The 15,957-nt window shown below is 39.0% G+C and overlaps 1 protein-coding gene across 4 annotated transcripts in view; it reads left to right on the top strand.

Moving 5' to 3' along the window:
- GOLM1 (golgi membrane protein 1) overlaps positions 1–15,629 on the top strand; it is a 35,196-nt gene extending 19,567 nt beyond the window's left edge. Inside the window, exons 5-10 of one of the 4 annotated variants that reach the window (XM_089494577.1) lie at positions 2,591–2,693; positions 4,331–4,469; positions 9,286–9,436; positions 12,298–12,612; positions 13,939–14,064; positions 14,446–15,629. In XM_089494577.1, the coding sequence (XP_089350703.1) occupies positions 2,591–2,693; positions 4,331–4,469; positions 9,286–9,436; positions 12,298–12,612; positions 13,939–14,064; positions 14,446–14,516 (905 nt within the window). In that variant the 3' untranslated portion in view covers positions 14,517–15,629. The remainder of the gene's footprint in view (positions 1–2,590; positions 2,694–4,330; positions 4,470–9,285; positions 9,437–12,297; positions 12,613–13,938; positions 14,065–14,445) is intronic. The other 3 variants (XM_089494574.1, XM_089494576.1, XM_089494575.1) reach the window with 3 other exon arrangements.
- Positions 15,630–15,957: the final 328 nt, after the last annotated feature.

Genomic DNA, 15,957 nt, shown 5'->3' with positions numbered 1-15,957 from the left:
GTATATTAGAAGCTTAAATCCACATAATTAATGGAGAAAGAGCCAATAAGAATAGGAAAGATTGCATAACGATCACTTAAAGGTTTTTGTTGAAGGGGAAATGATGGAAAGGAATGCAGTTTATATTCTTCTAATGGGAATTTGAAGTACAGAGGGCCCCTTGGTTCCACCATCCCCCGTGGATACCAAAATCCGTGGATGCTCAAATCCCCTTATATACAATGGCAAAATCAAGGTTTGCTTTTTTGATTTTATGCATTTTTAATATATTTTCAAGCCATGGATGCTTGAATCCATGGATAAAGAATTGTGGATATGGAGGGCCAACTGTATACTCTACTAGTATTCATTAGCATCATAAAGAGATGCTTAAAGACCATTAGGAAAAAAATGGTGATTCTGATCTTTTACGGGACAGTTTGGTATGGATAAATAAATTGAGCTCTGCAATGTCAGATTATTCATCTATCCTCTTGGAACAGTCAGTTGTGTTGCTAAGGTTGTAGCGCTAAATGTACATGTTGGGATTTTGCCTGAGTGAATATGGTAAGACTTAGCTTTGAGTCATGTCATCACATCAGCTAATAGGAGGAAAGGTCCTGATGAATAACCTGAACCCAGGACAAAAGGCTACTGTCAGGACAGAATACAATGACATGAAATAATTTCCCATTGGCAGAGGGGTTAGACAACGCTGTATTTTATCACCCTATCTGTTTAACTAGAACATTGAATGTATCATATGTAAAGGTGGATTAGACTCCACGAAGGAGGTGTGAAAATTGGAGGAAGGAACATCAATTTCAAATATGCAGATGACAGCATACTACTACTGGAAAATAGCAAAGACTTGGAATGACTATTATAGTAAGTCAAGGAAGAATGTGCAAAGGATAGATTACATCTGAACATTAAGAAAACAAAGATAATGAGCACAGATTATTTACATAACTTTAAAGCAGGCAATAAAGACATTGAAATAATGAAAAATTTCCAATATCTTGGCTCAGTCAATGGAGACTGTAGTCAAAAAATCAGAAGAAGACTAGGACTTGCCAGGGCTGTTAATCCTTCAGGGATTAGATAGGATTTTCGTGTGTGTGTGTGCGTGTGTGTGTGTGCGCGTATGCGTGCATGTGTACGCACTCACTTGAAATTCTTGTCTAATTGCTTCATAGCAGCTCTACCAAGTCCTAGTCTTCTGATTTCTTGACTATGGTATCCATTGACTGAGCCAAGGTATAGAAAATTTTTCACTGTTTTAATGTCTTCATTGCATGTTTTAATGTTATGTAAATAATCTGTGGTCATATTTTGTGTATGATATGTATATTATATACATATTGTGTGTATGTATATGTATGTATATGTGTAAGTGTACACACAGACACACACACAAACATATACATATAAAACATGCACACACATTATGTTTAAAATATACATAAAATATATAATTGAATATCAAAAATCTGGATTATCTATGCCATTGTATTTCTGGTTTCTATGCATGGTTGTGAACGCTGGACAGTCAAGAAAGCCGGTAGGAAGAGAATCAACTCATTTGAAATGTGCTACTGGAGAAGAATTCTATGGATACCTTTGACTACCAAAAATGCAAATAAATAGGTCTTAGAGCAATGGTGGCAAACCTGTGGCACACGTGCTAGAGGTGGCAGTCAGAGCCCTCTCTGTGGGCGCATGTGCTGCCACTGCAGCACAGAGTTCACCAGAGTTCGTTATTAAAAAGCCAAAGGGATGCGGCATTTGGCGATAAATAAGTGGGTGTTGGGTTACAGTTTGGGCACTTGGTCTCTAAATGGTTCACCATCACTGTCTTAGAGCAAATCAAGCCTGAACTCTCCTAGAAACCAAGATGACTAAGGGCCACAACAGACCACTCGAAAAGGGCAGATTGGAGCCACCCCAGCACCACTCAGCCTGGTGCCATGGCAACCACACACCACCGCCCCAGTCCACCCTGGAGCCAGCCCAAATAAGACCTTCTTGGGCTCATAAAAACCTGCGTTAGCTGATCCGGCCGCAACCCCAGGGTGGCTTCAAACCATTCCATCAGTTTGTGGCATGTAAAGGCCGTGCTCCCAGAGTGTCTTGAAGCCCTCCACGTCTGGTTGATCAAGGTGGCTTCCGGACCTCTTGGGTGCATGCAGCATCTAAACACCATGCCCCCAAGCCGCCCGGAAGCGGGCTTTACTGGCCAGTCTGTTCCAGTCCTAAACTGAGACTATTGAACTTTCGAATTTCCTGAGAAGACATGACTCATTAGAAAATATATTTGTTAAGATGTAAGGAGGTAGGAAAAGAAAGAGACCACATTACAGGTCAATAGATACAGTTAAAGAAGCCATGGCCCTTAGTTTGCAAGACCTGAGCAGGGCTGTTGATAACAGGGTGACTTGGAGGTCTCTCATAGGGTTGTCGTAATTTGAAGTCAACTTGACAGCAGTTAACAGCAACAACAACTATAACTGCTTGGTGAAAGAAATAAGCCTTTCCCATCCGTCATCCATATTTCCTTTTTTTCATACTTTTATATTTGTTATTTCTTGATTTTTCCTTGTCTACTCAGAACACCTGAAAGAGTTGCAACGGGAACATGGAAAGCTCCAATTGGATGTATACAGCTTTCAAAAAAACCAGACTAACCTTCAGAGGAAATTTACGTATGATATGTAAGTTTGTACATGGCTACCCATAAGCAAAATGGCCAGAAACCAAATTAATGTTAAGCTTACATTTAACAAAATTATTTAGTAGGTGGGAGGCTGCTAGTCTATTTTTATATGTACTTACATGGGAGTACATTCCGATTAAATAAATGGAAATTACTTCTCAGTATACATTTATAAGATTTATGACATTCTTGCTCAGATTAAATCAAGGTATGTGGATTTAAAGTACACTACTTTGCATGTGTGTTGTGGATCTAGTCCTCAAGTCAAAATTAGAGCATTGTATTATGTAGAGATCAAAATGACAAGGAGCATATATGATCTGTATTCAAACTGAGGTTATTCCTTGCTGATTTATACTCCTAAAATCTGAAAGGTGTGTCCAAAGGTAGAAAGAAAATGGCTAAGAGAAAATGCATATTCTTTTTAATGAGGTTCCTTTTTTAAAGTAAGCATGCACAACTTGTAAATGTAGAAGCTGTATGCAGATCCCGAGCCATGTACTGCAGCCCATGAATGGTTCAGTAAACTTCCTGATTCTGCAAATCTCTCAAAGTCAGCCAAAGTATAAAGATTTGAGTATCTTCTGGATACAATATGTGCTTAACAGGCTAGGTTTCGATTATTTATATGTTATTCATAATCTGCATCTCCTTCAGTGAACTCTGTCTAGTATGCAAGTGCTTTTAGCAATGAAAACAATATGTTTTGGATAGTTCATTAACTTTGAATAATTAATGCCATTCATGTAAAGAAAAAAATGAAATTGTTGACAACATTAATTTGTGGAGCAAGGTTGCACAGGCTGAATGTAAGAAACAATGTAAGTGGCTGCAATTATACATTACAGCCTATGTAAAAATATGATTTACCTTCAGAAGAGAACTGGATGGAACATAACCCTAAAAATGTTGTTGAAATTGATGAAGCAAATATTTTATGGGAATTTAAGAATTAAACTGATAAACAGACCATAATATGCCAAAAATAACTGGTTGAGAAAAAGAAAGCCAGGATCATAGTAGTAGGAAGTCTGAGGGAACAAAAAAAAAATGAAGAAAGAGGCACAGGAAAATTATGAAATATCAAACTTACAATTTGAAATTCAGCACTTCTGGGTGCAACTGTGGCTCCATTGGTAATAGTTGCTGTGGGCACAGTTCCAAATAGATTGATAGAACATCCGAATGTAATTGCCACAGACAAGTTCACTATAATGCAATTACAAAAAGTGATACTATTTGAAACATGAGCCCATTTGAAACCCAACAATACCTCACTGATTCCTAGATCCTTGGACAGAATCTAAATAACCGATGGTCCAAAATTCTGATCAGTAACACCTGATAGACTGTGAAACCATGGAAGTAGTGGGGGTGATGATGATTCTGATTCTCCTACCCCTCTCCACAATGTTATCCTCTCCATAACCCTGTGAGTTCAATTAGGCTGAAAGAGAGAGTAGCTGGTCCCAGGTACTTCAATGAGCTTCATGGCTGGCTTATGATTTGAACTAGGGTCTCCTAACACCTGACTTGACTACTGTACTGAATGTATTTGGTGTCTTACAAGTTGTGTAGAATTTTGTGTAAAAAAAGAATGCACCTGGATATCTGTATTCTGTGCTTTGATTCAAGGTCTCAGTGTATCAGTCAGATGAAGGAACTAAAAGAACAGTGTGAAGAAAGGATAGAGGAAATCTCAAGAAAAGGAAATGAGATACCACAAGAAAAGGAGAAGAAAAACATCTCAAATATATCAGACAAAAATTATCACGTAAGTTGTACAATTTAATTTTAGAAGAGTATCTTTTACACTAGCAGTAACCGAGCCCTGTCAGCCCACTCATTATTCAGCACACTGCATTAGAGTCAACAGCTATTGTGACCGAAAGTGATTCTGAGGAGTCTGATCTTTTTGAGGTTTATAATTTCTTTAATGCTATGCTTTGTTTTGATGAGCATAATGATGGCATCCCTCTGCCCTTCCCATGGACTCCCTATTCAGGGATGAATGGTCCCCATTTATTTATTTATTAATTAATTACATGCAGCTTACAAGATGCCCTGACTAAAAGAAAGTACCTGCATAAATGGCACTTAGATGGTCACCTGATTGAGCAGTGTCACAGTTTTTAATATTTAGGGATACATTGTTCTTGTAATGGAAATGGAAATGCCATGTAATAACAGCCTGTAGTACAGCAAAATAATGACTAATCTTTGGAAGGGTTATGGAGGTTCTCTGGTATGAGCCATCTTTATTGCCAGAGTTTTGCCACAGCTGCTCTATGGAGTAAAGATATGGGGGTGGGAAACATGCTGCAACTGTTGAGACAATTCAGAATAGAATTTTGAAAGAACTGCTAGCACTCCCTCCAGAGCAGGGGTTCCCAACCTGGCGGTCGCAACCCCTTCTCAAGGGTCGCCAGGTTGGGAATCCCCCCGCCTCCCCCTCCCCTTCTCCCTGTGGGTGTGGGCGCTGGCGCTGGCACCGCGCGGGGGAAAAGGGGAAGGGGGCGGTGCTCCCTCCTTTCCCTTCTCCCTGCGAGTGCCCACGCTGGTGCAGGCACGCGCAAGGAGGAAGGGGTGGGTGAGGGCTGCCTCTTCTCCCTGTGGCTGCCAGGCAACCGCGGGGAGAAGGGGACTGGACTGCAAGCCCCATCGGGCTTTGCGGCTGGAAGTCCCGCCCCTTTCCCCTTGGCGGCCTCCCTAATTGGTTGGGAGGCCGGGAAGGGGCGGGACTTCCAGCCGCAAAGCCTGCTGGTGATTGTAGGCGGCCAAAAGTCCTGCCCCTTCCTGGCCTCTCAACCAATCAGGGAAGCCGCGGGTGGGACTTTTGTCCCCAATGGGGGTCACGGCCCAACAAAGGTTGGGAACCGCTGCTCCAGAGGTACCCACTTCATTGCTAAGGCTGGAAGTTGATCTCCCTGCTATTAAGGCTAGAATGCATAAAGCGTCCATGTTGTTAACTGCCCACGAGTCAACCTTGACTCATTGTGACCCTGTGGATGAGACCTCTCCAAGATTCTCTGTCCTCCACTGTTCTGCTCAGGTCCTGCAGGCTCAGGCCCATGGCCTGATTGAGTCCAGGCATCTGACATGTGGTCTCGCCTTTCTACTGACCTCTACCTTTCCTAGCATTATTGTCTTTTCCAGTGATTCATGCCTTCTCATGGTATGGTCAAAATACAACAACCTCAGTTTAGGCATCCTGACTTGGGTTTGATCTGTTTTAGAACCCATTTGTTTGTCTCCATGATTTCCTTGACATTCTTCTCCAATACCACATCTGAAATTAATTTATTTTTTTCTATCAGCTTTCTTCGCCGTCCAGCTCTTACATCCGTACATGATGATGAGAAGCACAATGGCTTCCATACTTTATGAGAAAAGATCGATATACTCATACAGTACAGCTATAATGTAGTGAAACTTTGTTTCACTGAGCAACTCACTTAGGGTGTATGGACTCTTTATTGGTCATCATTGTCCCAATCTTATTTTGAGGATGTTGAGACTTTTATCATCCATAAGGACAAATATTTTATTAGAGACGGAATTTTTGAATTTGATTTTTATGAAAATGTACTTGCCAGTCAATAGCAAGTGTTATCTCCATGGTACAGCCTTGTAAAGAGAGAACAATACTGCCAACAGTGTTTTCAAGACTTATCATTGGTTGTACTTAGAAAAGCTTTTATTGCATGCCATTTTCAAACAATGCCATCAACTTATCTTGAGGGAAGGTATAAAGTGATCCCCTACACACAGTGATTATGTATCTCTGGTTCTGGGGAGGCGGAAAACTTAGTCCACTATTTATTACACTGCCCATTAAATACCAAGCCCAGGAGGCATTTTTTGGGGGAGAACTCTTGAGAACGAGGGTGGGTTGGATGTTGCCTGATATTTCTGGCCTGTTGGCAGATCGTTCTAAATCCATTACACTCATGGTTGCAACCTTCAGAGGAGCCCAAAAAATCTGCTGCAAATTCTTAAAAACATCAGCAGTAGATTGTAAAGGGGATCAGTTGTAATTGCCACTATTATTGTTGGCCCAGCATTTTATCATGTAACTTATTGTTTTGTTCTTGTACATTTTAAACAACCTGCTTTGTAATTCTTTAATTGAATTATGTTAATTGTATATGCCCTATCCAGTGATGACCATATTCCAAGCATTCTCGCTATTCTACCAGGTGTCCATTATAAGCACTGTATGCATGTTTTCCTTTAAAACCCGAAACATTCCCCTATCTTTGCTTGGAGGCATCTAGCATTTGAATATAAATACCTATTTTTGTTTTCTCTCTCCAAATGTATCTGGTGGGTACATTTTCCTTATGGTCCACTGGCCTTATTGCCTGTGATATATATTTTACTATATGCTAATGACCTATTTCCAGACTTTTGAACATTACTTATTACATAAAAAAGGTAATAGTGCTGCCAGCTGTTAACGTTATTTGCAAAAGGAGCGTACGACTCTGCCTTACACAGAATCAGACCATTTGTCCAACAATACCAGTATTATTAATTCTGACTGATGGTGATTTCTTGAGGGTCCAAGCAGGATTCCTTTCAAGCCTTGCCAGGAAATCTCTGGCATTGCTCAGTGGTCTCTCATCCATGTATTAAACAGATCCAGCACTACTTAGCTTCTTAGTTCAGAAGAGATTGGAGGGTGTTTGGGGGTGGCATGTCTGCTGTTATGCTCTTGTGAGCTTCTAACATCAGACAAAATGTTAGTTCCATCCTATTCCTATATCTGTTTTATATCCACTTGGATAATATAAATCAGTCATCCTCATCCCCTAAGGAAGATTCAAATCTGAATCACACAATCCCTAACACCCACCAGAGTTTAGTTTAAAAGCTTTGTTACCACCTTTTGATCTTAAGTAGCTGAAATCTGATTCCCTTTTGCTAAGACTCTCATGACTTCAGAGTTGCTGTCTCACAGGAAATAGGGTGCTACTATCAGATCCTGAAGGCCTTGTCTGCCAATTTCTGTTTTCTTTCCATTGTTCCAAGTCATCAACCATGGTCTTGAAATAAAATTGTTCCCAGAGAGCCAGGAACTCATTGTATTAGACACACCCATGTTTAGTTTATTAAACTAAAAAGTGAAGACATTATCAAGATGAGGAAGGGGTTAGCTAAGGTGTTATTAAACTAACAGAGGGGTTTAAATCACAAGTGCGTAACTTTTTCCTACCAGCTTAATGAGAGCCAGTGTGATGTAGTGGTTTAAGCATTGGACTACGGAAATTATCAGATGGGAGCAAAGCATCCTTATGCCATCCTTAAGCTGTGGTATTTGCACAATCAGGGGGAAGATTATCACCCCTCGTGCTTGTCCCGTTCTTCTCCCATCCATAAAGAGTAATGGACCCATAATTTGCTATTAAAGGAAACTCCCATTAATACCAAATGATGGGTCTACTACTCTTTATGGATGGTAGAACAGGATAAGCATGCAGGGGTGTGCTAATCTCCCCCCCCCCCCCCCGATCACACAAATACTAAGGGTTAAGGATGGGATAAGGATGCTTTGCTCCATCATCTGATAATCTCCAATGACTCTGGAGGATTTGAATCCCTGTTCAGCCATGGAAACCCACTGGGTGAGCCTGGCAGATCACTCTCTGAGCCTCAGAGGAAAGCAAAGGCAAACCCCCTCTGAACAAATCTTGACCTGAAACCCCTCTGATAGGGTCACCATTACCTTTGTTCACATATCTGCTCATTCCAGTCCCTTAGCAGCGGTATGGATCAGATCCCAGCATATTAACAATGTTGGCAGACTACTGCTCCTGTCTGTCTTTACAACAATAATGGACACTTGCAACATAAAAATCTTGTATTTCTTTTATTATCCATGGTTAGAATGATTATGGCTAATGGATGGAAACATGCTGAGGAACTGGATCGTGCATAGTGGAGGATGGTGGAGAATCTGGCATTAAACAAAAAGTTATCAGCCAAGTATAAAGTTCTTAGAGCAGAATCTAGGACAGTTATATTGAAATATGGCAGTCTTAAATTGCTTTATACACCTGATATCCTTACCTGGGTTTTATCAGAAGTATTGAAAAGATTTGTTATGGGATATTTTACTTTCAGTAAAATTTGGGAAAATAATTATTTACTGTGCTGGAAACATGATAATATCTCTGTGAGGATCTCTTTAGAATGTTATATGATGGAATACTCATTGAGTTTATCTTTTTGTTTTGTAGTGGTATAAGATGTAAGATTGTTGTTTATTTTAAAGAGTTTATCACTGTCTTCTGAGTTGGCTGCTGTTCCTTTTCCACCACAAGTTCTCCATGGCTCCCAAGCATATCTGTATACAGTGATATGGATACAACCTGTTATTTAAACAAGTAGTCTCAATTTTCAAGCCACAGTACAGTACCGGGTAATACAAACTACCTGTTCTTGTATTTTGTTATAGTATTTAGTTCTGCCATATAACATTATTCTGTCTGATGGAATTTTTAAAAAATAAATAAGAAATATATTTAGGGTATTCATTTGTATTAATAAATCAAATGGGTGTGGTATTGCTGTTGGTTATTTTCCAGGTTAATATTCAGGTGCCAACATTTGGAGAGCCAGAGATTCAGCATCATGATCTAACAAAAGAAGAAAATGAGCTTGAAGAAAAACCAGAAACATCAAGGCCATCACTCACTGCAAAAAATGTAGCAGAACTGGATTATCACAGAGAAAAAGGCAAGAATATAGCAACAAAGATGACATATGATTTCTGATTCTGTTGACAGAAATAGATATGAGATGTGGATCTGTGTTTCATGAGCCAGACTTTCACTGAGTTGTAACATGTTTTCCAATACATTGGCATCTAATCACTTCTCAGATCAATCAGTGGTTCTCAAATCTGGTTTGTTATAAAGTCCATGCTTTTCAGTTTACACCTTTAGGCATCCTGTTAGTGTCTTAACACTGACACTGTAAGTCACACTTTTGGTTGTTGCAGGTCAGAATTCTCTACCAACCTTACACAGTAACCAAAATCTCACTCCAACTCACCTTTTAGCTGCAGGTGCCCTCTGCTGTAGTCATTTGGTGATGGGTGGAAAGCAGGGAGAATGAGAGAAACATTTGGCTATGTCCCTGTACTGATGTGCAGAACAATAACATCCATCAAGAATTCTCAGAGGGGGAAGCTCTTCATGTTCTGGGTGGTGGTGTAGCAGGAGACATATGAGTAGTTCTGCATGTTGAAGTTTTGCTCTATGCCTCCACAAAGCAATACCCAGATTAATATCCCATATGATGAATTAATGTTTCCTGACATAACATTACAACTTGGGCTGATGGTGAATTGATTTGACAGATTTTACCTACTTGTGTCCTTTGGATTTTGTTCATCTGTGGGTGAATACTAAAAGTGAGTTGCAGTTAGGACACATTCCCACTGACAGTCGGGAAGAACCTGACTTCTGCTGATTTCCTCTTTGCCCCATTGCTCCCAGAACCACCTGTCATACAATGTCACAGGGCTTGATGGAGATGGCATTGGGGGAAGAAGTGTAGCTGCAGAAGTTGTCTTCTTCTCTGTCAGTAAGATCCCACCACTGGTTCAAAAGTTTTCTGTGGATAGAAGGAGGCTTCTCCTATGAGGAAGGTGAGGTTTGGATCCAACCTATTATCTTTATAGCTGTCAGGTTCTGAGATTACCTAGACTAGAAGTGTGGATTTTGTTCTAGACCTTGATGTTGTGTTTTCATGATCTGCAGGAGAAAGGAATGGACTTTTTGCTCCTTAAATTAGTGAAAGGAATGGGATAACAGCTAAGGGGGATGAGGAACAGAACAGTTTAATATTTTTTATCACCTTTGGCTAGTGGACCCATTCTCTTTCATATGTTTCCCTTATGGAGTTTTGAAAGGCATTTCCTCTAGATTGTCCGTCATCACCCTGTGATACAAGGTGTGGCTGATTTGTCAGTCATACTGTGTCCATGTCATTTGGGCAAGATTACATTGATCTGGTAGACTATAAATATATTCCCCCTTCCCTATATGATCAGTCTCTGTCTCAGATTACAGTCAGCCCACTATATGCATAGATTTTTTTATCCATGGATTTAACCATCTACAGCTTGAAAATATTCCAAAAAATATAAATTCCAAAAAGAACACCTTGATTTTGCCATTTTATATGATGGAGATCATTTATCTACACCACTGTACAGAATGGGACTTGAGCATCCACAGATTTTGGTATCCACAGGGGGTCCTGGAAACAAAACCCCAGAGGATACCAAGGGTCCACTATATGTACTTTCTGAGTAATATATAAAGAAATGCTCAGATTACTTCTAAATTTGCGAGTAGGCCAGGAATGCACAGATTAACTTCTGTTGGGGAATCTGTGGCCCTCCAGAAGTGGTTGGACTTGTAATACCATCAGTCAGTTCCAACCAATGAGGGACTGTGAGGGTTGTATTTCTTTGTCATCTTTAGGATCACATGTTATGCAGCCCTGGCATAGGCTATGTCTTGCTGCCTTGCCACATTTCCCTTAAAATTCAAGATCTTACACCAGCTTCTTTTTGTCTAGAGCAGCTGGCCAAAGAATGGCTAGTTCTGTTTTTAGCCACTAGTAGCCACCCTTGTAAGGAGTTAAGCTGTTAAATTGTAAATCAGTTGGGGCAGCTTTATTCTAAAGATCCATGGCAAATTCAGCTGTTATCTCATGGATGCAGCTGTAAGTTTATTTATTATTCCCTGTATACTGTGGAACTCTGAGAGTCCCTGACTACTTTTGTACTTTGCAGATGGAGCTGTTTTGCCAGGCCAAAATAAGAATCCTGAATCCCCCTTTTCTTTTTATCTCCTTAAGTAAGGCCTCCCTATTCCTTCTCTCCTTTAGAGATTTTAGTAGAATATGCTTAAAGTGGGAAAATGAGACCCAGCATTATGTGCATGTGTGAGTTATACATCTGCTGCAGTTTCAGTGCATCCCCTGACATCTGAACATCTTTTGTGGGTGTTAACACCTGCCCAGTACACATCAAGTAATACAAATATTTCCTGACACATTTTCTTTGCTTGAAAATGGAGACACCTTTTGATTGTAAATGGAAGACAGCTTGAATATGATATATTGTATTTGGTGGTTACAATAAAAGAATTTTTAAAAATGGAAAGAGAAAGTAGCTACATATAGCCAATAACCCAATGGTGTATGTAAATTGTCTACACATCTGCTTTATGCAGCAGTCAGGATAGAGAGCAGATTATGCATTTTTCCACTTTTGTCCTAGTCATATAATTGCCTCTGTCTATGAATAGGTATCAACACATAACTTCATGATGGTCTGCAGAATGTGGAACTATGTGCTCAGTAATTAACTGGTCTGATAACCCATTTTTAAAAATCAGTACTAGATCAGCTGCAGGCCCCAGAAACAGGACTTCTGAATTTTATTGATTTTCTGAAACTGCCATTCTGTGAAATAAACTAAGCAAGGGGGAAAAACAGATTATGTGATTATGCTTAAAATGCTTAATTTTGTTACCAACATGGTTCTTAATTCTAACTGTAGTTTTTATGATGACTTATAGACGGAAATGATGATGATACTGCTGTCAGCAAAGAAAAACCTACGAAACAGGTGTCAGACCAGGATCATTCACAAATATCTGTGAAGCCCAGCTCAGTTAATAAAGAGCTGCCCCCAGAACCAGGGATAGATCTGAATCCAAATGAGAAAGTCAGAAATGTTAATAGAGAAGTAGTTGAAAGGCAGACTGGCAAACGGCCAGAACCTGTGAGTCATCAAAATACTAATGAAGCCAAAGCAGACGATGAAGAAATTGAACGAGAGCAGCTCTTAAATGATGATCTGCAGCAGGATGACCAAGAGCCCAGTAAGGATGGTTGGTACAAAAGCTTCTTCACTCTATATGTGCCCTTGATCATATTGGGGGCTGAAAATCATTCCTGAACATCTGCAATATCTCTGTTAACTGTAGTTTAGCATCTGTCATAGTAAATTTGCAAGCCATATAGTTTAACATGGCTAGGAAGGGATACACCTACATATAGTCATTAGATTTGAGAGCTAAAGAAAACAACTTGTTCAGAACCAGCATTTCTGAGTAGATGTTAAATAAAATGTGTTACCATAGTGGCCTGTTTCTATGTTCCAAAGAGCTTTATTATTTATTTCATTTATATTCCACCTTTCTCCCAAAACTTACCATATATACTCAACTATAAGTTGAGACATTTATGCCCAAAAGTGTACCCTAAAATCCTGGGTCAACTTATATATGAGGTTAATACACTAATACTGCTTAGTAAAGCCCTGAAAGAAGCACTGCCCTGTTTCAGTGTAAGCTTATCTAAAATGAGATGGAGACTGTGCAGGATGGTTTTTTAAAAAGTAATAATCTCTTAAAAAGTATGATGGGGCAGGGAGAGTAGTATGTATATCTGTAGGACTAACACCACTTGTATTTGTCAGTACCTTGTGTTACATTATCACCCATCATCAGTCTGGCTTTCAAATGAAACTATAATTTAAAGGAGTAACCAGAGACTCTCTCCAATGTTATACTAGATATATTAATTTAAGAGAAGATGCTTGATAATCCAGCCTAGCCTCTGCCTAACTACTTTTCAACAGACCTTGGCTTGACAGAAAGATCACTCAGCATCAAGCAGGGACTGTGGAAACACTGGTGCATCACCTTAAACATGCTATGTTAGTGCATAACAGCCAGTGTTTTTAGGAGATTATCACATGCCTCCGTGCCCAACTCATCCACGTTGTGTACCCAATCCAGACTCCTGGCATACTTTTCAAAGAACAGGAAAGTATTGTTCTTTGAAAAGTATGCCAGGAGTCTGGATCAGGTATGGGATGCGGCTGAGTTGGGCATGGAGGCATGTGATAAGATCCATTTAAGCCTGTGCCCAACCTGTGCCCGGATTGGGCGAAAAGAGGCATACAACAATCTAATCCAATGCCATCCTTTAGTGATAGTTTATCAGGATACAGATGCTATAGGAGAAAAGAAGAACGTTGATTTTCTAAAAACCATTGATAATAGAATTTTCCTCTTAAATTCTTTAATTTAATTGCAGAAAAAGCTCCAGGCAAACATAGCAAAACAACTGTTTGAAATTCTAGAATGATAAGTGGGTAACTTCTCCCTAGCACAGACAGACAGAGGTATTAATTATATATGTCTTTGCAGATGAATTTGGAATAAAAAGAGTGGACCAGGATATCAAAAGAGTGGACTACAACTTAGATGTAAATGAGGCAGAATCTGAAACTGATAAGCAAGCTGCCCTTGTTGACCAGCAAAATAAATTCAATGGTAAATTCCTGTATCATCCTTCCTGAATTGTCCTCATTGTCCTAAAAGTTTTAGAATCCTACCAAAATTACTTTGCAATTTGATTTGTCTGGCTTCTGGTTAGCTTTGGTGCCTTTGGAAATATTTTTTTTCATGTTAAAATAGGGAACTTAGAAATGATTTAGCAGTATGGAAACAAACTGCATGGTAGCTGAAAATTCTTTCTGAAGAAAATTATTTTTCATTTACAAATGAAAAAAACTTTGTCTCATTTGAAAATACTAATAGTGCGCTGTTATCCAGAGATATACAACATCTGTTATGCAAATATTCTGTCATAGATGCATGAGTTACTTTAGCATTTTCAAAATACAATTTCATTAAAATGTTCTTCTTTTTCAGTCCAGAATCTTCATGATCCCAAACTGCAAAACCACTTGTTTAACCTTGGAGACCATCAACAGAAACTGTGAATGAGTTCAGTGTGTGACTCTGGCAAAAACTACTACTATTGAACCCATCTGCTCAAGACTTGAAAAGTTCAATTCAACTTGATAACTATTAGGGTTTATTTAAAACATTCTGACCTCTTTTATGGACTTGTCTTCTTCTGACTTAACTAGGCCATAGTATTGTTCTAGGATAAATAATTTTTTCTTTGAGGTACATGAAATGTTTACTTGTTCTTCAGCTGCTTCATCTGGTTTTTCCTTCCTGAACTAATGTGACGAAACCCAGTGACAAGACAACTTTCAGCTAGGAAAATTGTTGCTTTAGAACTCTTCTGAGTCTGCACCCCTAGCCCATCTCATATTGCGTCATGTCTTTGTGGGTTCTTGCTTTTATAAACAAAGCAAACTTAGAGAATAAATTTATATTTATTTTGTGTAGTAATTTCTTCCAGAACAAACTTATCTACACAGCATTTTGGGGCTGTTAAATACCTTGCTTTAAGGTAAATTATATTTATTGCTGTAGGGCTTGAATCAAAATAAAGATGCATAAGACTTGGGTATATTTATATATCCCATTCAATTAAAATATTCTCTAAAGTTTTTTGTGTTTTTTTCGGGCTATGTGGCAATGTTCTAGAAGAGTTTATTCCTGACGTTTCGCCAGCATCTGTGGCTGGCATCTTCAGAGAAGATGTTCTCTCTTTGGAAGAGCAGGACTTTACAAGAATGATCACTGTAAGCAATGGATGACCTGGAGTTCTGTAAAGTGGGTTTTAAACAATGGAGTTTTCATGTACAATAATTGCTGACCCTGTGATTATGATCTTGCCACCATTTGGATACATGTAGAAAAAGATCCTACAAATCCTACTGTATTTGCTGCTTCATGACAATTATCTTATTGGAGTGCAAAACGAATAGCTGTAATATTGTCAAATGCTAAACTGTTACTAACAAAAATTTCATGAGAAAACGTTTGTTCCATCAAAGTAAAATTTCAATTACTTTAGTAGATTATCAAATTTAACAGGTTTTGTAGATCACATTGTGTTGATTTTAACTGCTAGTGTTTAGGAAGGAAAAATCTATTACAGGATCAATGGTGAATTAATGAGTTTACAAGAATTTACTAATCTGGTTTATAATGTTTTATTTCCAATAAAATATTGCACACAGTGTGAAACTGTGTACTATGTGTCTGGACTAGTTATTTGTTCTTTATATCCAAGCAGTCAACTTATATTCTTCATAGCATTCTCAAGCTATCTGCTTATTTGAATAGACAAATCCTTACTTTTCAATATTGTTTCTTAGAAAACTACAGTTCATACTGAATGTTTTAATTTTTTATGCTTCAGAGATGTAAAACAAATATCCTAATTATGGCTCAAAGCAAATGTTAACACACTGCATAGAACATTTAGCAGACTACACAGGAGCGCATCCAAATGTAGCCTTC

This window comes from Sceloporus occidentalis, unplaced genomic scaffold (assembly GCF_023333645.1).
Source record: "Sceloporus occidentalis isolate IW3139 unplaced genomic scaffold, rSceOcc1.0.p SCAF_73, whole genome shotgun sequence".
In the NCBI taxonomy this organism is placed as follows: domain Eukaryota; kingdom Metazoa; phylum Chordata; class Lepidosauria; order Squamata; family Phrynosomatidae; genus Sceloporus; species Sceloporus occidentalis.
The sequence above is the reverse complement of the archived record's forward strand: the minus strand, read 5'-3'. Positions and strand labels throughout refer to the sequence as shown.